Genomic DNA, 22,500 nt, shown 5'->3' on the forward strand with positions numbered 1-22,500 from the left:
CACACACTCACATGCAAAAGTGAGCGTGAGATATATCTCTATTTAGTCATTTAGCGGTCAATTACCAATCAATCATCACAGTACAATTCCTCTAATTAGACTGAAATTGTAGGTGTTTGTGAGTTCTAAGTTGTGTATCTGTAATTATGTATAATTATGTGTTTGTGACTGTATTAAAAATGTAAAAATACCTGTGGTTCTGTGCTTGTGTGTGTGTGTGTGTGTGTGTGTGTGTTTGTGTGTGTGTGAGTGATCCCGTACCCGTGCAGCGTTGTAGATGCGGAATATCCTGCTGATGATGTCCTCCTCCAGGTCAGCGGACACAAACTCCACCTGAATGGGCCCATGCCTGTGGACTCCATTCTCAGGCCAGTACTGTGGACACAGCTACACAAACACACAGACACACAAACAAACAAACAAACAAACAAACAAACACAAAGGAATCATTTCCACAGAATCAGTATCATCAACTTATAAACTAGTAAGCCACACGTGGAACAAGTTAGAACCTGAGTATAAGTCTTCAAACAAGTGAATACCCTGGTCTGGTTTTGCATCGTTCCTTTGTGAGTGAGTCTAACATGACCAGATATGGCTCCACTTGAAGTTTGGTTGCAAAACACTATATCCACCATTTTAATGAATTTTCATGAATCATTTTTTTTGAGTTTCAAAGTCATTTCAGTAGAACTGTATGAGTATTGTTATTTGATTTATCTTTACTCAATTAAAACATAACAACTGCAATTTGATTGATATTACCTGAAATACACAATTAAATAGCATGACTTTTTAATGTTTTTGAAAACGGAGATATAGCATTTTGGAACCAAACTCTCCACTTGTTCTGCCTGCTTGTGGCTCAGCAGTAGCAGCTGTGTAGTGGTGTAGAGGGAGTGCATTGGGGGCCTGGGTACAGGAGAACAGCAGCCACTGGAACAGGCGTCCGTCCACACTCTCCAGGAGAGACAGTCAAGAGCATGACATGGACTATTTCTCTAGGGCCCGGCCACAGACACACTTATACAAATGTGCTAGCACACAAAGAAACATCCATCCTCACACACACAGACACAGAGAGAGAGAGAGAGAGAGAGAGAGAGAGAGAGAGAGAGAGAGAGAGAGAGAGAGAGAGAGAGAGAGAGAGGGGCAGGAAGAGAGAGAGAGGAGTAAACAGGTTTGTGGCTACTGTCAGAGTGTCGAATGAGTGGCAGAGGACATGTGCTGTGCTGGACTGGGCTGGGTGCAGGTGTTAGTGCTGTGCTTTGATCCCTGGCCATTTTGACAGGGCCTCCGGCTGCAGAATTCGCAGTCAATCTCTACCTCTACCACTGGTGTCTTGTACATCCTCCAAACCTGTCAGCACTACATCTCACACGTTAGCTGTACAAGTGGTGTGTGTGTGTGTGTGTGTGTGTGTGTGTGTGTGTGTGTGACTGTGTGCTAGTGAGGGAGACTGAGAAAGCGAGAGAGCGAGAGAGAACAAGGCGAGAGACAATGATGGACAGACACACAGCAGAGAGCTGGACAGCTCTGGAGCTGAACCTGTAAGGTGCGAGTCTTACTCACCTGTGCTGGGTCGACATCGTTTAGCATCACGATGGACGTGCAGTGGTAGTCCAGGACCAACCTCCAGAAGTCTTTTACAGTGTTGGGCAAAGGATGCTGGGTAACGATGAATGCTGAGGGCTGCTTGTAACTCTGAAAGGGGTGGGTAGGGGGTGGAGAGAACAGAATGGATGAGTCAGCACTTTCAGAGTGCTCAAACTAAAGGAATATACAGTACACGTCAAAAAATAAAAAAACTAGGAGAGAAAAACATATCATATTTCAGACACATAACATACTCATCCTTCTAGACTCCCTGACTTGTCGACTAATGAAAACAAATAAGACTTTAGTTGGGCACGGAGCATTTTCTCCCCATTAGTTGACTCCAGATAGAGTCATATTACAGAGCTTTCTCACTAAAAAATCCGTTCACGGTTATGGATTGTTTTCAGCCATTTCCAAGACAATGGAAATGAATCAACTCCATCTGTTTTTTAATCATTTTCAATAAGCACATAATTGTCGGTGGAGTGCTGAGACAAGCAGCGAACATTTATCATGACACCCCCCCCCCCCCCCTCCCCCCAGCCTCTCGGCCCCCACCTCCCGTGCGCTTGGCTTTGCTGAGGAGACTCTGGTACTGGAGAAGCACAAGTGATTATTATAGAGATGGATGTGCAATTTGCTGGCCCACATTAAACCACAGGACACACCAGGACTGCTGAGTGGAGAAATACAATCCTTCCATCTCTCTCTCTCTCTCTCTCTCTCTCTCTCTCTCTCTTCTTTCTTTCCACCAACTAGTCCCCACCACCAGTTCTTCCACTTGATCTCTCTTTCTGAGCCTCTCTCTTTTCTTTACAACTGCTTCCTTTAATCACTCACTCATTCACTTTCTCCACTCTACTGTTCTTCCTACTTCCTCTCAAGACAAAGTTGTCATGGTAATGGTACAAAGATGCATGAGGAACAACTTTCTTTGTTCATTTGGCACAGGTGTGGTACTACAGTCATATTTTCTAGTTGGAATTTAGTTTGTTAGAGTGTTACTGAAGGAAATTAGGTAGGAGTAGTATCCAAACACACGTTGAACAAAAGCTAAGATAATACGGCAGTATGTCCATGACAGTAATGTAAAACACACACACACAGACGCACACACACACTCACATCCATGAGGGCGGCGTTGATGTAGTTACTGCTCTCCCCGTCAATGGTGATGAGGAAGGGCAGACAGCGGTCGGGTGGGAGCACGTCCATGCAGCGATTCTTCTCGTGGTTGCGCGGCAACAATGCGATGCTGCAGTCCTCCACGCGCAACGTGGGAGTCACCATGTTCAGTGTCTGGAGAAGAGACCAGGAGAGTGATTAAAGGTACACACACACACACTTGCATATAGTAATAAGAGCACGCCTACGTACAATGAGTAAGGTCTTAAACCTTAGGTACTCACACTCACACACACACACACACACACACACACACACACACAAATATACACGCGCACACACAATTTCTTGCATACACCTACAGTAATAAGAGCACACCTACACACACTGACTAACACTTTACACACACACACACACACACACACACACACACACACACACACACACACACATTATTTTCCTAACTTCCTACGCCTGATTAAATGTCTATGCATAACACCTATCTACATAATCCCTACCAAAAACACACAGTGAGATACTCTTCACAACACTTTCAGTGTCAGAAAACAATAAGCTGTCTAACCCCTACATGCAAACACTTAATGAGATGTTAATTCATAAACAGCTTCTGAAATATATATATATATATATATATATATTATTTTCATAATACCACTTTGACATACTTAACAAACTCTCAACATCCTCCTACATACATGAATGTACATATGAACACACACACACATCTCTATCTCTCTCCTTTCTCTCTCATGTGCATACACGACCCCCCCCCCCCCCCCCCCTTCCCCACACACACACACACACACACACACACACACACACACACACACTCACCCTGAACTCCTCCTTGATGGGGCTGGAGTTGGTCTGGGGGTCCAGGCGGTTCATGTCATAGTAGACTGAGCGCAGCTGGGAGGAGGGGATTGTGGTGTCCCCGCACAGACAGGCTTCCAGGATGGCATCATGAATGAACACGTACTGCTCCTGGATACACACACACACACACACACACACACACACACACACACACGGAGGTAAAGAAGCAAACATTCATGTCAAGATATTTACTTAAATTGCTAGAGTTTTTCCTTTACTATGGTTATTCACAATCCATTATACTAAATGGAATGTGCCCCTTTGTGTTATTATGATGTTATTACACCATTCTTAATCATATTATAACAGATGTATTAATACACTCTCTGATTCTGTGTAATTATGTGCCAATTCATGTCAAAACCTATTGACTGTGACATGTGAAGCCGTACAGCCGTATATTCTACAGTGGACACTTAATCTCTGCATCCTTAACACTTGACCACAGCGGCCGACCCCTCTTTGCTCTCTGTCCCTCTCCCAGTCCGCCTCTCAAGGAGAAATGGGCCTCTGTGCGCTCGCCCTGCGTGCCTTGACATAAATCATTTATGAAGTGACATTTGAGAAATGCCCTGACTTGTCACATTTGACAAAACTCCTTCGGAAACGGAGGTCAGTGGATTTCAGGTCAGGCCTGGGTGACATCACGTTCGCCGACCGCTGTCCTTCAGTCCCTACCCGTCAAGGTGAAACTGATTTGCCAGCCGTTCTGTACGGTTATACCGTTCTCCACATACCAAGCAGGGAAGGTGGGTGGTGGGGGTGGGGGTGGGGGGGTCTAGTGTTGTTATTCTGTTTGCGTTTAGATCAAATGAAATGTCACAAAAACAAAATGTCAGTTTTGACAAAGTTCAGCTGGTTGAGGGGGATTTTCTTTCCCAAGAAGTATCCAAACTATCTGTTTCTGTGTGGCCACATGAATGAAAGTTACTGTGTTATGTTAAAAAAGAATCTCTATTTACACGACTGTTGACATCGCCAAATGATGATGTCCTAAGCAGTTGTGAGGACGTTAATAAGTACACTCGTTGGTTTGTTTCGGTCCGCAACACTGCCAGCGTTGCTATGGGGATAATTAAGACCATTGTGTGCCTGGAGTTTGTGGTTTGGGGATTATGGGCTTGGTCCTTCCTCTGATCAGCCAGCAGTATGTCCTTGGCAATAAGACAAACATCTGCCTCCCACCAAAAGAGTTGACGCACAAGAAGAACACAATCTCTCCCCATGAATGAAAAGCAGGAATTCTCGCACATACACACACACAAACAGACACACTCACACACACACAGTCTGACCTTCACATCCTTCCACACCCTGTCTGAACACTGTGGCATGGGGCACATCAGTGCTTCACTGAGAGCTTCATTTTCCTGGAAGTACGGAAGACACTTTTCTTTTCAGGTTTGTTTATTGCTGTGCGTGGTCAGGTTTAGGCTCTGCCATGGCCTTACGCTGTTATGTTTGGATTAGCTTGTGTGTGTGTGTGTGTGTGTGTATGTGTGTGGGTGTGTGTGTATGTGCGTGTGGTTGTCACTGTTTAAGAGGGTGGAGAGTGTTTAGGCTCACGACAGCAGATGTTTGTCTTTTTGCTGAGTCATGTTTTGCTCAAGCACCAGCCTGTTTATGGCAGCGCTGGATCATGCTTAGATTAATCACGTCTGTTTATCATTAGACACAAACTGGTCTTGGGTTAGCGGGAAACCATTGAACATCAGAGCCCGGTTGAATGCAGCCGAAGGAGTGAGCGTGAGTTGGGTTGGGTCGGTCTGTCGAGGGCAGTTTCCGTACCTCTGTCTGGACCATGTTGACTCGGCGGGAGCGCAGCTCTCTCACACAGTTGTAGATGTCCACCACACCCTCGCGCTCGGCCATGTCCAGCATGATGTCGATGACGATGAAGCAGCCGGTCCGGCCAGCCCCCGCACTGAGGGTCACACACGGAAGGAGAGAGGGGGAGTGTGAGAATTAGGTCAGGATGCTGAGAGGCTGAGGTATGTGTGTGAAAACACACACACACACACACACACACACACACACACACACACACACACACACACACGCATGCACACATATACACACACACACACACAAACAGACACACGCACACACACACAAGCATCCACACACATACATACACACATACACACACACACACACACACACAAGCATGCACACACACACACACACATAAGCATGCACGCACATACATATACACACATACACACACACACACAAGCATGTTCACACACACAAGAGAACAAATGTTAAAACAACACTAAGAGTGCAGATTTGGCTATGTGAATATTGCATATTTAATGCCATGCATGGGTTAGTTTAGATTTATTATGATAATTCTTCACTGTAGTGTCGAGAGCAGTACCTGCAGTGGACCACCATGGGTCCGGCATTGGCGGGACTCTTGGACTTGACCCTGCGCACGAAGCCCAGCAGGCCGGTGGCGTGGTAGGGCACGCCGTGATCTGGCCAGCCGGTGAAGTGGAACTGACGAATCTCACGGATCTCATGGGCACCCCGCTAAAGTAAACAAACAAAGCCGCACACACACACAGGGCGAGAAACACACACACACACACAAACACACACACACACACACAGAGAAACACACACACACACACACTTCTTGTCAGGGAGAATTTCTAGACAAAGCCCAAACAGTGATAACTCCGAGCTCCTCTGCCTTAGTCCACCTTCTAACCCTGCGAGCCTGTCTACTGTAAACACCATCTGTAATCTCTGGTGATGGGCACTGGACCATGTGTCTGGCCATTGGAGCGCTTGCATGTTTTTCTTTAGTCCTTTTGTTTTGCCTCTTTTCATTGCTTTCTCTCGTTCCCTCTCTCTTAGGGCAGAGGCACGGATGACAAAGACCATCTCTGGGGAGGAGAGGGAGAGAGAGAGCGAGAGAGAGAGATACAGCTGGAGGAAGAAAGGAGTAAAGAGGCAGAAGAGGAGGAGGAGAGGAGGAGGAGGGGTATGTGTGTGTGAGTCACTGAGAGTTGCGGACAGGGCTCTTAGGGAGTTGGCTGTGCTCACATGCATCCACCCAGAGTATCTCTCTCTCTCTCTCTCTCTCACACACACACACACACACACACACACACACACACACACACACACACACACACACACACACACACACACACACACATACAGATGGAGTATGGCAGAGAAAGACAGAGAGAAAGAAATGGTAGAAAGCCCTCATCTCATATCAACTTTATAGCAAACTTCTCTCTACTCTGCCCGAGGAGCCAGAAGTGAGCAACGAGCAGTGAATCAAAAAGAGAAAAGAATAAAAGAAACACAGCTGAAATATAAAGTAGGATGAACACGCTATGGAGACTGACTTGAGACAGTGGAGATTTGTCTCATAGGCTGGTCCATCAGAACCTTCCAGCTGGAGCTGACCGGGTCGAGCCAGCAGTGGCTGCAAGCCCACAGGATGTGGGTGAGTGTGTGTGTTTGTGTGTGTGTGTGTGTGTGTGTGTGTGTGAGAGAGAGAGAGAGAGAGAGAGAGAGATAGAGAGAGAGAAAGAGAGACAAAGGGTGCTCTTGGGTGGGGAGATCTGGAAATCTTTCTATGTGAGAGAGTGTGTGCATAATATGTGTGTGTGAGAGTGTTCTCTTGGGTGGGGAGGTCTGGAAATATTTCTGCGTGAGAGTGTGTGCATAATGTGTGTGTGTGTTTGTATGTATGTGTGTGTGTGTGTGTTTATGCAAGCCAATACTATCTGTCTGGGGACCAGAGACCAATGATGGCACGGTCAGATGGAGGGAGGGACAAAGTGAGAGAGAGAGAGAGAGAGAGAGAGAGAGAGAGAGAGGGTGAAGAAATAAAGAAAGTAGGAGTTTGTATGTGTGTGTGTAAAAGAGAGAGAGAGGGAGAAAGATGGTGGAGGGAGGACTAGCACAGCATACCTTTTCCACTGCAAAGGTGCGGATCACATACTCGGACAGCAGCTGGGTCTCAATCAGTGTCACCTTCATGTCCCTGTAGATCTCAGTGTCATCTGGCCAGTACTTACAGCACTTCACCTGGACACACACACACACACACAGAGAGACACACACACGCACACACACACACACAGAGATACACACACACACACACGCACACAGGCACACACACACACACACACACACACACACACACACACACACACACAAAGGGATCATATTAGCCATCTCATATCCGCTCCTCTCACACACTAATCTCCAATCCTGTCACAGACACTCAACTGAAGGATAATTCCTAAGTATTTAGGGATGTTGTGCTTGCTTATTCATACGATGCACTCCATTCGGCCCTATGGCTTAGATCACATCTTTGACAGCGTCTAATTCCCGGCTCTGTCACCACCAGAACCAAACTAGAACCAAACTAGAACCAAACTAGAGAGAGAGAGAGAGAGAGAGAGAGAGAGCAAGATAGAGAGAGAGAGAGAGAGAGAGAGAGAGAGAGAGAGAGAGAGAGAGAGAGAGAGAGAGAGAGCGAGAGAGAGAGAGAGAGAGATGTCTCGTTGCCCGTATGAGGATGATGTTGTGAAGGGCGCTCTAAATATCAACCTGATGGCTAATCCCCTCACTCTAATTACCCCCAGTGGCTTTTTGCCCTCCATCCCCATTAGGAGGTCAGCAACATGCGGGGGTAGTTTTGCGCCGGGGAGATCGGAGGATAAGATGGCTCCTTATCTGCCGAGAAAAAGCTCGGGCTCTTTTCCCACAGTAATGTTTGTGTGGCCTAAGAGCATGTTTCATTATTATCAAAAGCAGGGTACTGTCTCCTGTGCCCAATTTTGTCAAGTCTGTCGATAAAACACTCAACTCCGAATGCTCTTGAATTGACGGCGATTGACTGATTTTTTCCTGCCCTCTCACCTGTTCTCTCTCTCACTCTCTCTCTGCCTTTCCCTCTCCCCCTCTCTCCTTTCTTTTTTCTCCTGTCCTGTGTGAAGGGAGTTCCGCTGCTTAAGCCAGTCTTATCTTTCCTCTCTCTCTCTCTCTCTCCTCTCCACTCCATCCATCTCTGTCTTATTCCTCAGTCCTCTCTGCCCCTCCACCACTGCCCAGTCTATTGGAGAGATAATTAGAATCAATCTGATTGGTGGCGTAATTGCATTCTAATGGCTGACTAGCCCATTCTTCCTTTGGGCAGCCTCACTGGCCAGTGTCGGAAGCGACTGATGACCTCCCTGTGGAAGGGGCCGGTAAAAGCAATGATGCGATCTGCAAGTCTGTAGCTGTCATAATAGAATTATCCCAGCACTTCTAAATGGCTCTGTGAACATGAGAAGAGGAATCAGACAGTGAGTTATTTGGTCTGTGTCCAAAAGGCGTCTTTGATAAGAAATATATAGACTCTCCCTTGAGGCATATTCAGTCAGAGAGGCACATTCAAATCATTTCTGATTTTTTGTTGTTGTTGACAGCATTACACATTCATTAACGGCAGCATTTGCAGAAAATCTAAGTGTAATATCATATAATGATAAAAACAACAAACAGCAGGAAGAGAATTGATCAAAACATGACTTCAGAGAATACAATTAAAATCAAATGCAGAGATACAACTGGCGTTCAGTGCAAGAGTGGTGTGTAAGTTGGGGCAAAAGTGGTACATTGACAATGTTCCTGTGGTGTGATTAGTTGTGCTAAAATGGCTCATTTCAATAATAAAGTCATACTAGGATCATTTGAAAAGAAATTACAGCAAAGTCCTGGCATATGGGTTTATTCACATTCCATCTATCTGCGATGGATCTAAAAACCGCTCCCTGACCAATGATTATGTTCCTTTCCCACAGCCGAACTTAAGACCACTAACTTTGATCATTTGATCCTGATTCAAGCCGTGACAGTTTAGATTACACTCTTTCTCCCAGTAATCTTAACATTCAATGCCGTGCCACTTGCAGATTAATAACGTAATAAAACGTAATAATTCTCCGGCTTTCTGGACCCTATCCCTTCTTTGTCCACGTCCGATGGATAGATGGGGTTTAGAAAATCCCATTAGTCAGTTACAGAAAGCTTGCCAGCTGGTGGCAGGGGAATTTGTCCCCTTCTCCATGAGATGCTTCCCTCTGTACAATGGTGGCACTTTAGTCGCTGCCTACTCTGAAGGAAAATCTGTTTTTTTTTTTACCCTTTTTTCGATCTTTTTTAAAGGGCTGGGGGTTGGGGGAGCAGCGAGCTACTTATACTTTTGAGAGAATATCTAAAACAGGGCTACGGAGGACATTTGCTTTGCATACTGAGAGTCACATTAGCGAGGCGCTGATTACTCTTTGCCCTTATCGGCCGGCTGCGAATTGGCTTTGCGGACGCCAGTCCCCTCCCCTTCCTTCCTCCCCTCAAAAAAAGAAAGAAAAAGCCCTTCCCAGCTCTGAGATGAGTTATTAAGTAAGGCATAGAGAAGGACCATGCTGAACCTCAGCAGCAGAATGCTAATTTCCCCACAGATTCCTGGGCAGAGGGTCCTTCTAGTCAGCCACCCAAAAGGAAGTGAGATAAGGGGGTAAAGCAGGAAGCTTCTGCGGCTTCCAAATGAATATATCACACCACGATGCACCCTGTGTGGATCAGGGGCACAGCACCGTCTTCAATGACGCTAGCGTTTAAAAACGCCAGCGAAATGAGTTTTCTGCATCCTCTGACACTTCAGAGAAACTATTCACAGACACAGTGTGTGTTTTTCCCCAGTGCTGCGCACACCCACCCGACAGTCCTCTGACACTTCGCAGTCCTAATCCCTAATGAGCATCCTATAGATTAAGCTTATTGAGAAAAGTATTTTGAAAAGTATTCAAAAAAACAAGCCCTGGCCCAAAAGACACACATGCTTATAATGTCTGGACGTGCTACTAGCCTCTCTCTCTCTCTCTCTCTCTCTCTCTCTCTCTCTCTCTCCCCTCTTCTCTCTCTCTCTCTCTCTCCCCTCTTCTCTCTCTCTCTCTCTCTCTCTCCCCTCTTCTCTCTTTCTCGCTCTCTTCTCTCTCTCCTTTCTCTGTCTCGCTGTCTGGCTCTGGCTCCTGGTTTTACTGCATGGGGAGGACTGGCTGCGGCAGAGGGGGGTCGGAGGGCCGAGATGCGGATGAGGTGCATGCTGGGGCAACGGCATCTCCCAGAGTTCATCAGTGAGGAAGCCGAGCAGATGGCCTTGCTGATGGACTGGGGAGGGAGCGCGTTTATTGGCCCGAGGAGCGAGGGACTGCCGCCGTCAGCGCCAGGGCTATAACGCGAGGTCCCCCCTAGTGCATTGTGGGATGTTTACGTCTGCTGCCGTTGCACAAAAGAGCCAGGTGATCAGCTATTCAGACCACATCAGCAGCCCGTATGGGCTTCACTGCCCAGTCATGTCCTCCCCATCGTTGGCTGAGGTTTATAATGCCCACAGCAGGCTTGTGCTGCTCTGTGATGCATTTTTAATCATTGAGAAAGATCCAATCTGTATCTCTACATCTACACATAAATAATATGTATGATTTCCTTCAATGCATTTTTCCCTTTGTGTGCTGTCTTGGAAACGTATGCCTTGTTTTAACCTCTGAATAAAGCTCAGATGTGTTGGATTTAACGTTATTTCTATAGCCTCTTTGCAGAGATGAGGCTGACGGTGTCCATGCCCCCCACCCCTTTTTTCAGCCTCAAACATGTTCCGCTTGTGCTTCTTACACCAGGCTCTGCCGAGACCTTCCGCTCCTCTGCTATTGGCTGTCCAAGATCAATAGGTCTAGCAGAGCGGAGCATGTGTTTAATTGAGGGGAGTGGGGTGTGAGAGGGGAATATGAAACGCTTCAGGGCAGCTAGCACAACAATAGAGCTCCACGCTCGCAGCACAGAGGCCCCTGCTGGTAGCAGCACACTGTTCTGAGGTTTTCTTATAAAGGCTGACAGGTGTCCGTTACAACCAATCAAAATCAATGCTTGTTAATTAGATTCATACAACAACAAGAATGTGTAAAGATTGATGAAACAGAATAGTATGTATGTTTAACACAAATGATCCACACAGAGAATACACTACGTACTACACTACGTACTTGGCACAGACTTGCGCTCTGTAGTGCATTCGGTTCTATCACCAGATGTCTGTACTCATAATCATCACACTTCATTCACAAAATTGTGCTTTCAGGTTGACAGCACCAGTCCATACTACTCACCCGGCCCACCTCCACCAGGTTGGTTACCATGACAATGGTGGCAGTGTTCTCCTGCCACACCATCCTCCAGAAGTCATAAACGGTCTCTTGCATGGGTCCTAACAGACAGACAAACAGATTATGCAAAGATGAGAATGGTACTGTACCTTTGTCCACTGACAACATAAGTTTCACACCACACAAAGGCAACACCAGTTCTACTTTGTACAATACAGAATTACTGTAGTAAGCCTACAGTAAGCCTAATATGTGGCCAATATCCTGAGTAACAGTATATACATCCCCATCTCTTAAGATCAGTAGAAAAAACATGATTCATTCTGTATGTGAAAGTCCATCGCTAGTTGACCATCTGTTATAAACTTCAGTTGGGTTCGCTTCTCTTGTCATAAATGTTGCTGCCATTCAGTGTTGTTGATGTTTATGGCATTTCCTCTCCTCATCCATACACCTTAATTAAGCCAACGTGTGATGGCACTAGCTAATGGAGAAGCAGGCCTAGGAATTAAAATTACTAATTTAATTAATTCAAATTTGCATTGTTTTTAATCAACTGGCAAATTCGGCAATGACTTTTGACGAGCTAATTAGCTCATGCAAATGTGTACGTGTGCCTCCTTGAGAGATGATGCATTTGCCACCTTCAAGCCAAAGCAAATTTGCACTCGGCGAAGGAGGAGAGGGAAAAAAAGGAAAGGAAAAACAAAACCTCTGCAGACGACAAGGACTTAACATATGCATGCTCACACAAACAGACACATTAGCAAACACTTGTGCACTTTTTAAAAGTGACAGAGAGCTTGGGGGTTGGTTGTGTGTGTGTGTGTGTGTGTGTGTGTGAGACTTCGTTCACGCTTCTTCCCTCGCTTCCAACGATGGCGATGGAGTCTTTCCCCCCATTGCCGCCACAGACAGGCCCATGATGTGCAGGCTGGCTTTAACGGCAGATGATAAACGCCGTGTTTGTCTGCGGCTCTGGTGGCTGCCACTTCCGAGCCACTCTCCGCGTTCGATTCGTTTCTCTTTAAAATGAAAACGTCATGTGCCAGAGTCTCATTAAAGGCATGATAAAATCGGACTCAGAACTATTTTTAACCGCTGTGGCGAAGACATTTAATTAAAGGCGGAAGAGGGCGATGGGATAAACTGCCTGTTTGCAGTCGAAGTGATCCCTTGTATCCCACAATTCACACACATTAACAACCGAGGGCAACCACACTCTCGACGCGTGAAATAAGATGAGGCAAAAAGAAAGGAATAAGAGAAAAGGGAAGAGAAGGCGCTATCTCAGTATAAATGATGTGTGGTTCGCACATGCACAGCAAATGCCAGCCATGGTCCCCACACCATAAGAGAGTCTGGCTACGCCAATTATTTCCGCAGAGGTTCACTGGTGCAATGGAAGGAGAGGAGGGGAGAAAGGAAGAGGTAGACTTGGGGAAAGGGGAAAAAAGCAGCAACAAAAGCGGAGTGGACAGCTCATCAGACAAACACAGCTACTGAGGGAGAAATCCCTTTCATCGTTTCACTGACTACTGCTAAAGGAGACCGCTGGGACTTCTGTGGGGGGTGGGGGGGCATCTCCCACCCTCCATCCCTTTTTGCAGAATTGTGGCAGTTAGGAACAATCTCAGGGGGCACTGCCTGCGATAACCAAAGCCTTCCTCTATGCAACACACACACACACACACACGCACACACACACACGCAAATCTATCTATATGCCTGCCAATTTCTTTCTTTTAAATGCACATGCATATTTCATGACTTGATGCTTTTGCTTCTGATTATGTATACAGCTGTCTGTAGTTTTGTCAAGAGCGTCTCCGCAAGGGTTCCAAATCACTCTTCTAATCGCAAGACGGACTGACATAAGCGCACGAGGGAGCGCGCTCAGTGTGCTGTGTTAATAGTTAGCTATTCTCACTTCCTCCCCTCATCTGAAACTGTCACTGCTATGTCGTCTGTTTGTTTGTTTAGCTATCTGTGCTTCTGACATCGGCCCCACAAGGTACCAGGGTTTGAGACTAAATAGAAAAAGAATAATATGTGCAGAGGCATTATCTTCCTACTTCTGGCATTTTGAAAAAGTACAGAAAGAGAACTTCAGGTTCCCTGCTCCTGTTGGCAAAAGTTTTTAATCACATGCCATCATTAGTAGCTGTTGCATTAAGCAAAATGGTGAGAAGTGCATGATACATTTGGACTCTATGCAGGGCATTCTGAAGCTAATTTGAAGGAATCTCATTCTCGGACACAGAGACTGCAAACTGACAGGCACCCAATAAGCCTGAAGCCAGATGCCTTTGATCTCAACAACTTCTGAGCTTGTTAGCTAATGTTTTTTTTAGTCTTTTTTCTTCTTCCCTTTTCTTTTTCTTCTTCCTGTCTGCACCAGAAAGACCCTCTTTGAAAGGTTCCAGCTAATTGCAAACAGTGGCATAACAGAACGGCGTGTGTGATTCTGATCCATGTTCCTTCCTGTCTTCTTAACAGCCTTCGCCTCGTTGGGTTTGTGTGATAGAACAAGACTGCACTGTGCAGGTGAACTATTCAACTGCTGGAGTTAAGGTGGCGACACGCAGAGAAGAGGTGTGTGTGTGTGTGTGTGTGTGTGTGTGTGTGTGTGTGTGGGTATAAGTACAGTATGTGTGTGTGTGTGTGTGTGTGTGTGTGTGTGTTTATCAGCGAGAGAGAGAGAGACACTTCTGAATGAAACAGAAAGAGGACACAAGACAGCTGGAGAAAGAGAGAAAGCAGAGAGAACAGCAACAAAAGAGGGGATGAACCAGAAAAGAGAAAGAGAGAGATGGATGAAGAGGAGGGAGGGATGGAGAGAGAGAGGTTTTGATAGAGCAGTGTCTCTGCGGAGGGGCTGGGCGTCGCTCCGATACACAGGTAATTATGCAACTCCCAGAGCCTCAGCGGCAGCCTGCGAGTCAATAATGGGCCTGATTGTGCCGACGCTCTTCCTCCAGCGTGCCACAGAATTACTTGTGCGCGCAGAGACAGGCCCTCCAAGAGTTTCATAACAATTAACTATCAATCAGGGCCAACCTCCAGAGGAGGCCGCCAGAGGGAGGGAGAGGGAGAGGGGAGCGCGTGCCTCTCCGAACACGGATGTCTGGTGTCCAGATTAACAGAGAAACAAAATGCGGCGGTGCGCACCAGCAAATCCATTAATTTATCAGTTACACACAAACACAACCCCCTCCCCCACCTCTATTCTCACCACAAACCCCTCACTACCACTACCTAGACATAAGGCTGATTAATTATTTGAAGACGCCACTTCAGCACAATATGGCTTATGAAGAGTGTGTGTGTGTGTGTGTGTGTGTGTGTTGTGCATTGCTGCTTTAATGAACTGACGAGCCTAGTGTACAAAACACAAGGCTAGATGCTTACATTCATTAAAAAGCAAAGAAAAAGTGCAACTGTCAGAACTACCATAAAATATGTAAAATCATAACAAATAACACTGCCAACAGAAATAAAAAAGGGAATCTTACCTTGGGTAGCGATGTAGTGGTTTGGTCTATGATAACCCTGCAATAAAAAAATACATATATATAAATAAATAAAGGAGTATGCTTGACAATGAATCCAGAAAGCTTGGATGTAAATATGATTACATTTATGGGGATATAAAACTAATTTCATAGACAGAGGATTCAGCTAACCAATGACAGAGATCACTGCTCTCAGAGAAAGGCCATAAATTGAGTTCATGTTAGTGTTAAATTATACAAAAATAAGCACAAAATACATGCATGCCAAATCTTGTCTTTTGTTCCATGCAAAACACAAACTGGGAAACCATAAGGATGGTACAAATCCCATTAGCTGCTGTAAATGGATGCTCATTGGGGGGCCATCAGTGAAGATATTTAAGAATCATGAAAACCACAAACAATAATTTGAGTAAATATCAAAATTAGTAAAATACCTCTAATTGTGGACTGATGACACAGCAAACACATTACACAATGTCTGACTTGCATAGGTACCCACATCCCCCCACACAAACATGCAGACACACACACACACACACACACACACACACACACACACACACACACACACACACAGACACACACACACACACACACACACACACACACACACATGGACACACCCTGTGTATCCAGAAGAAAACACAAACATATGTATGTATTATAATTCCATCAGTGCAGATTGTGCCACTGAATAAGCCCAACCTCTGAAGGATTACTGACTGCTAATCCCATCATATTTCATTTGTCATGAAGCTTGCATTCTAGCTGAGGATGAGCGAGCACACACACTCAAACACACACACACACACACACACAATTGCCACATTAGACATCCATCTAAACAAAAGCACGCACACACTACCATAGACACTACCATGCATGCACACCGTCACACACACACAGAAACAAACACACACACACACACACACACACACACACACACACACACACATACACACACACACACACACAGAGAGAGAAACAAACACACACATATAAACACACACACACACACACACACACACAAATGGAATGCTGGGAAGAGAGATTCCCAAGCACCTTGCCACCATTGTGCTTCTCATCTCATCCCTGGCTCTTATCGCTGCCATATTTCATTTAACTTCTCTCTAATTAACGTTCTGAGCCCGAATAAAATAACTTATTTGGAACCACTCCTGCTTTTTCTCTTTCACTCCCTATCCCTCTCTCTCCCATTCTCTCTCTCTCTCTTTCCCTCCCTCGTTCTATCTATCTCTCCCCTCGCATCCACTGGGCACCGTTGGCAACGGCTGGGCTTTTAATGACTTCTTTATCTGCCGCCATTCCGCCATGAAATTTGTTTATGCTGTCATTCTGTAAGCTATCAAAAGCAGCCGGCTCACCACATGAGCTGCCTTATGCATCCGTGAAAGCAAGTGAGAGAGAGCGAGAGAGAGAGAGAGAAAGAGGGAGAGAAAGAGGGAAGTCGGGAGAGGAAGTAGAGGTATCCCTCCCTCTGCTCTACCAAAGCAGCAGTACCACCAGCAGCAGTAGCAGCAGCAGTATTTCCGTCTGTTTCTGTCTAATTGGGTGACTTCAATACAAATGTCTAAAACAAATCCAGCACCATACTTTTGTTTTTGTCATTTAGGAACTTGTAAGTGGGCTGGGGTATGATGTCAGGAGGCGATGTGTTCTGGAAGCGATGTGTTCGGGCCTTTAAAATGTTCCAAATAGAAAGCAGAGGGAAGGGCTGTGAAATAGGCCCACAACTCCAATATACACCTGCCCTGATTAAACAGTACAAATGCACCTTATGAAAGAATCACACAACTCCTCTTACAAATGTACCAACTAAAGAATTACACCACCTGTGCCAAAACACTGCGTACAAAAAACGTTGTTTTGCTTGGTTATTTTCGCTTTAATAAAAACTCCTGACGGTCCCTGTGTGTTCCATCTGTTGGGCACGAGAGCCGTCCACACAGTCCGAGTCTTCTGGCTAAACTCGTCCGCGTGTGAAATCATGTCCTGCGGACGGGATGGGGGAGAAGACGGCGCGCCCCTGCACCATTTCCAGCGGGCGGCTGAGGCTAAGCGAGGCGGACAGGCGGCGATCAGACGGGTGCGCGGGGGATCGGAGAGCTCCAGCCGACGTCAATGCAGACAGACAGGACAGGACAGAGAGAGAGAGAAAGAGAGAGAGAGAGAGAGGGACAGAGAGGGAAAGAGAGAGAAACAGAGACCGAGAGAGAAACAGAGACAGAGAGGGAAAGAGAGAGAGAGAGAGAGAGAGATATAGAGAGGGAAAGAGACAGAGAGAGAGAAAGAGAGAGACTCAGAGAATGAGAGAGAGAATGAGAGACAGAGAGAGATATATAGATATATAGAGAGAAATACAGAGAGACATCAAAAGAGGTAGAGAGTGACGGAGAGAAAGAGAAGAGAGAGAGTGACAGAAAGAGAGAGAAAGAGAGAGAGGGAGTGAGGTGTTGAGGGCTCGGGATTTCTCTGCTGCTGTGTCCTAACCCTTGGTTCACGGGGAGGTCTCTGGGGTTGAGGGGAATAACTGGATTAGGAGCAGCTGTCCCCGTGTGCACAGGGCTGGGTGCGTCTGACATGGAATGAGAGGAATGAGCTGAAGAGGACGCACAAAGCGCATGCTTCTCTTTCTCCATCTCCCTTCCTTCTCTATTCATTCCTTTCTCTCTCTCCCGCACATACACACGGCGCAGCGCCTACACTAGACCAGGGTGACCCTCTTTTTAAAACATGTGGAGTTGAAACGATTTGGACTAAACTTTCTCTGAGAGGTTACCAATACGTTTGAAAATGAAATATCCCCTGGGAGAAGAGGATGCAGAAAATAGTCAGATTTGTTTCCCATTGAAAGAATCTTATTTGATTTAAAAAAAAAAAGACTTCAAAAGTAAAATAGTCCAAAAATATATCATAATAATCAACTCCCATTTCCCTTCCGCTGCTTCTGTGAGCACCTCCGTACAAAATCACCCTCCAATAAACGAAAGGCACCAAGCAGGGGCCTGCAAACTCCTGCTGTCTTCATCATACATTCATATCTGACAGCGACACTGCGTCGACTGATCATCTTTTATGATGCAAAGTGCCTGGAACGCCGTGCTCATGCCGGATGCTTAGTGATGGCAGGGCTGAATAATTCATCTGTGCCTCCTCTGCTATAGGAGCTGCTCCACCTGTTCCCTCCCCAACACACACACACACACACTCTCTCTCTCACACACACACACACACACACACTCTCTCACACACATACACACTCTCTCTCTCTCACACACACACACACACACACTCTCTCTCACACACACACACTCTCTCTCTCACACACACACACACTCTCTCTCACACACACACTCTCTCTCACACACACACACACACTCTCTCTCTCACACACACACTTTGATGACATACTACACTGAGACATCTAAGCACTGGTGATAGTAAATATTCACATTGTTTTTTTTTATCTCAGGTTGGGGGGATAAAAGTTGTCGGGGCTTGATGAATATTTGCTGGGCATGTTGGCGCGCGCTGGGCATAGCGCCAGGGGGTTGATGGGAGACGGAAAGAATGTTTGCCCTGTCAATAGCCATGGCAGGGCTTTTTGGCTGAGGTCATCGTCTCTATTGAGATGACCTGATGCCTCCCATCATCAACGTTAAGTCCACTGGCAGCAATTTCGGAGGGTTAGCCACTTTGTTGGACACAAGCTGAACTCCCTTTGAACTATACAATTGGCTTTGGCTGGCTCTGACCTGACAGAGGCTACGTCATCAGATAAAAAATCTTTCCATAACATCTCAAAATGTCCCTCTCCGGTTCCATGGTACAGGAACAGCACCTTACTCATTGTTTGTTGAACCCAGTGATAACAGATGCATGGCGAGAGAGAGACAGCACATAGCGCAGTGGCATTTGCTGAAAGCAACAGTGATGTGCGATGTGCTCACAGCGGGCACTACTGTCAGACACAGCGGCGCGGTGAAGGGGTTCACTGGACTCAGTCTCACTCCGATGAGTGTGTTTACTGAGACACTGTTTGTTTGGGCTGGAGGATCCGGACCCCCCCCCCCCCCATCTTCTAGACACATGGTTAACTGTTTACATGTGCTGTTGGTTTGGGAGGGATCAAAGTCAAATCTGCTGACAGTGTCTGGATCAATTGTGTTTTCTTTTGTACTGTGTTGCCTGCACAACTGCTGGGGAAAGGTGAGAGAGTTGAGCTGGTGTATTAATCGTTCAATATAACCAATGTCACATAGCACTTCCACACAGACACACACACACACATACACTACCATGGATGCACACAGGCACACACAGACACACTCACACACACAAACAAGCATGCATACAGTACACACCGGCACACACAAACACACATACAGACCACACATACACAGACACACAGACACACACAAGCATACATACAGGCCATGTTGTTGACCTTCATGTCCACATCCTGGCCAGTGTTTGTACTTACATCAACGTAATTTGCATTAATGTAGTCGGAGGTCTGTTCTCCCTCCACTGGCTGAAGCCTCACGCGGGAATGATCGTCTAGGGGAAGAGACGGAGAAGAGACAGAAAGAGCCAACAATTACACACGGAAATGCAAACTGGAAAAACACACACATATACACACAGCGGACGCATGCACAGTCCACAAATGTATTCCTGCAGCCTTGGGCGACGGACTAAATAGTGTGTGTATACATCAAATTATTCTGAAATTGCCTGTTTAATTATTTTTATTACACTTTCCATCTGTCTAAAAACAACTGCAAAACAACTGCGCAATTGCGTCTTGTCACTTACCACATACTGTGCTCTGTGACAGCTCATATGAATTTGCACCACGTTTTCTTTTTGTGTGTGTCAATGTGCCTCCCAAGACATATGTTACAGTAGTGGCACTCACAGAGAGAGATCCTGTGTGTGCCTTTCAGGTGGAGGCCCAGCGACGCTAACTTGATGCGAAGGATTTACACATTGTCATCATAACGACTCACTCCCTACAGACATGTTCTCACACACAGCATACTCTCTCATGCCCTGCATGCCTTTGGGGTGTGTGTGTGTGTGTGTGTGTGTGTGTGTGTGTGTGTGTGTGTGTGTGTGTGTGTGTGTGCGGTGTGTGTGTGCGTGTGTGGGGGGGGTCATCGTTCAAATTCTGTACAGGGATTGGCTAAGGGATGATTTTCCAGAGGCAGGAAGTGTCCAGATCTAACACTGTGGCACAGCCTTTTTTTCTCTTCTAGGGACAACAACATGCTGGTGGTGGGGAGAGGAATCACTGCTGCTTCTGCTTTTAAAAAATAGGAGGTGGCGTTTGGAAAGAGGCCATTGCACCCTGGGCCTTGCGCTGCAGCTTCTGAGAGGAATAATTCAACAGTCTCCAGGCCTCATTTTCATAATTACCACTGACATCTGAGTGAAGTGTATTCATGCACAGGCACACACCAGTGTCAATCTGAGTGTGGCGGATGGCAGGCTTTAAGGCTAATTTCACTTATGTGTTTTTTTCTTTCGCAAAAAGAATGAGTCTAATCAGAAGTGTGACTACAAATGCAACACTTCTAACAAGCTGCCTCTGGAGCCATTCCCAAACAAGCAGGCATGCAGGGGGTCAGAGCGTGTAGGGTGTGTGTGTGGAGTGTCTGTGAGGTGATATGCAAGACAAAAACTGTCTCTACGTACATGCGATGATGTTGCCGTATCGGTTCTTCATGCGGTTCTCGTCCTTCTTCGCCGAGTCCCAGGGAGCTGACTGGCCTTCAAAGAAGCTCTGTGGAGACAGTGGCAGGAGCCATTAACACTAACGGCCAGGAGATCAAGAATACACACACACACACATACGTGAAATCAATGAGAGAGAGAGAAAGGAAGAGAGAGAGGAAGAAAAGTGGTGGGGGTCATAGGTTAGTTCCACAAATGACGATCCCAGTGCAGCAGCCTTTACAGTCGAGGAGAGAAAAGGCACTGGAGTTAGCACTGTTAGCGCTGTTAACGCTAACGTTTCCACATCATCATTAGACATCAGAGGGCCGGAGCCGGGGACCCTGGGAAACGACGTGAGACAGAGGGGCCATTAGCAGCGCCAGGTCTCACCGCCTCCCCCACCTCCCCCACCTCCCCCGCCTCCCCCTCCTCCCAGCACCAGTGCTCTGTGTCAGCTCGCTGTCGCTCTGTCTCCTTAAAGGTCTCCTCAGAGGAAATTTAAAAAGATACACACAAGAGGAGAGCATATGTATATGTCTGTTCGGTGTGTGAGTGTGAGTGTGAGTGTGAGTGTGTGTGTGTGTGTGTGTGTGTGTGTGCGTGTGTGTGTGTGTAAGGGGTGAGTGAGTGAGGGGCTACGGCATGGAACTCATGCATTATGCATCTCATGTACTGGCGTTGAAGTTGCCCGTTTCGGATCTCGGCAAGGCTTTACAATTAGGTTCAATTATGAAAATAAACCTCAGCGCCGGCTCTCGTCGGAGGTGGCGGAGCACTGCCAAGCAGGGGGGCACTTGTGCAGACTTGTGTAGCCTGTTTGTGGCAACTCCACTCAAAACGCCTTTGCCAGCTGCCTCTCTGCCTCTCAGCACAAGTCCGCTGGAGGCGTATAAATAGATCGTAATGAGGCATTGTTATTATGATCCGCAGTCAGTTGCATCTGTATCGGAAACCGTCTCGAGACAATCGGTGTGATTGCCTGTGATTGCTTTACAACGGTGCTTCTTCGTCATGCCAAGGAAAAGCCTGGCTTCCTGTCTGCCTGAATGTGACGACGACACAAGATTCATTTTGAGAACAAAAAGCTTTGATCAGTCTTGGAGTGGTTAATGACGGCACCGCTCCCTAGCAAGCCTCTCTTCAGCGCCGCTGACGACTCTCTTCAACTGGATAGCAGCATCCAAAGAGGAAGGGACTTTTTTTTTTAGGGGACAGAAGCTGGAGGAAAACGGAGGAAATCGTCTTCCGCCGGCCACTTGAGCAGAATGAGGGATGGTTAACATCACGCACGTCTAAGCGTGACTGTGCCAGATCAAGTGTAGGGGGTAAAATAAATGCCATCTCTGGCAAATTACCACTGAGCTGAGGGCATTTCATGGGGCTTGTACTGTATGTGGGAATGTTAAATAGTATGAGAAATGCTAAACAATAATAAT

General features: G+C 46.4%; 1 protein-coding gene across 7 annotated transcripts in view; it reads right to left on the reverse strand.

Annotated features, from left to right (window-relative positions):
* LOC143131394 (receptor-type tyrosine-protein phosphatase mu-like) overlaps positions 1-22,500 on the reverse strand; it is a 194,837-nt gene that overhangs the window by 6,949 nt on the left and 165,388 nt on the right. For all 7 annotated transcript variants that reach the window (XM_076291013.1, XM_076291009.1, XM_076291012.1 and 4 more), the window contains 11 exons: positions 21,044-21,131; positions 19,827-19,903; positions 15,320-15,356; positions 11,808-11,905; positions 7,561-7,677; positions 6,002-6,156; positions 5,410-5,545; positions 3,580-3,729; positions 2,725-2,898; positions 1,573-1,704; positions 262-387 (listed from right to left, as the gene is read on the reverse strand). In XM_076291013.1, the coding sequence (XP_076147128.1) occupies positions 262-387; positions 1,573-1,704; positions 2,725-2,898; positions 3,580-3,729; positions 5,410-5,545; positions 6,002-6,156; positions 7,561-7,677; positions 11,808-11,905; positions 15,320-15,356; positions 19,827-19,903; positions 21,044-21,131 (1,290 nt within the window). The remainder of the gene's footprint in view (positions 1-261; positions 388-1,572; positions 1,705-2,724; positions 2,899-3,579; positions 3,730-5,409; positions 5,546-6,001; positions 6,157-7,560; positions 7,678-11,807; positions 11,906-15,319; positions 15,357-19,826; positions 19,904-21,043; positions 21,132-22,500) is intronic.

This window comes from Alosa pseudoharengus, unplaced genomic scaffold (assembly GCF_046254945.1).
Source record: "Alosa pseudoharengus isolate Yale_2024_CS ecotype anadromous, Long Island Sound unplaced genomic scaffold, YU_APseudo_1.1 YU_APseudo_1.1_scf_18, whole genome shotgun sequence".
NCBI classification, from domain to species: Eukaryota; Metazoa; Chordata; class Actinopteri; order Clupeiformes; family Clupeidae; genus Alosa; species Alosa pseudoharengus.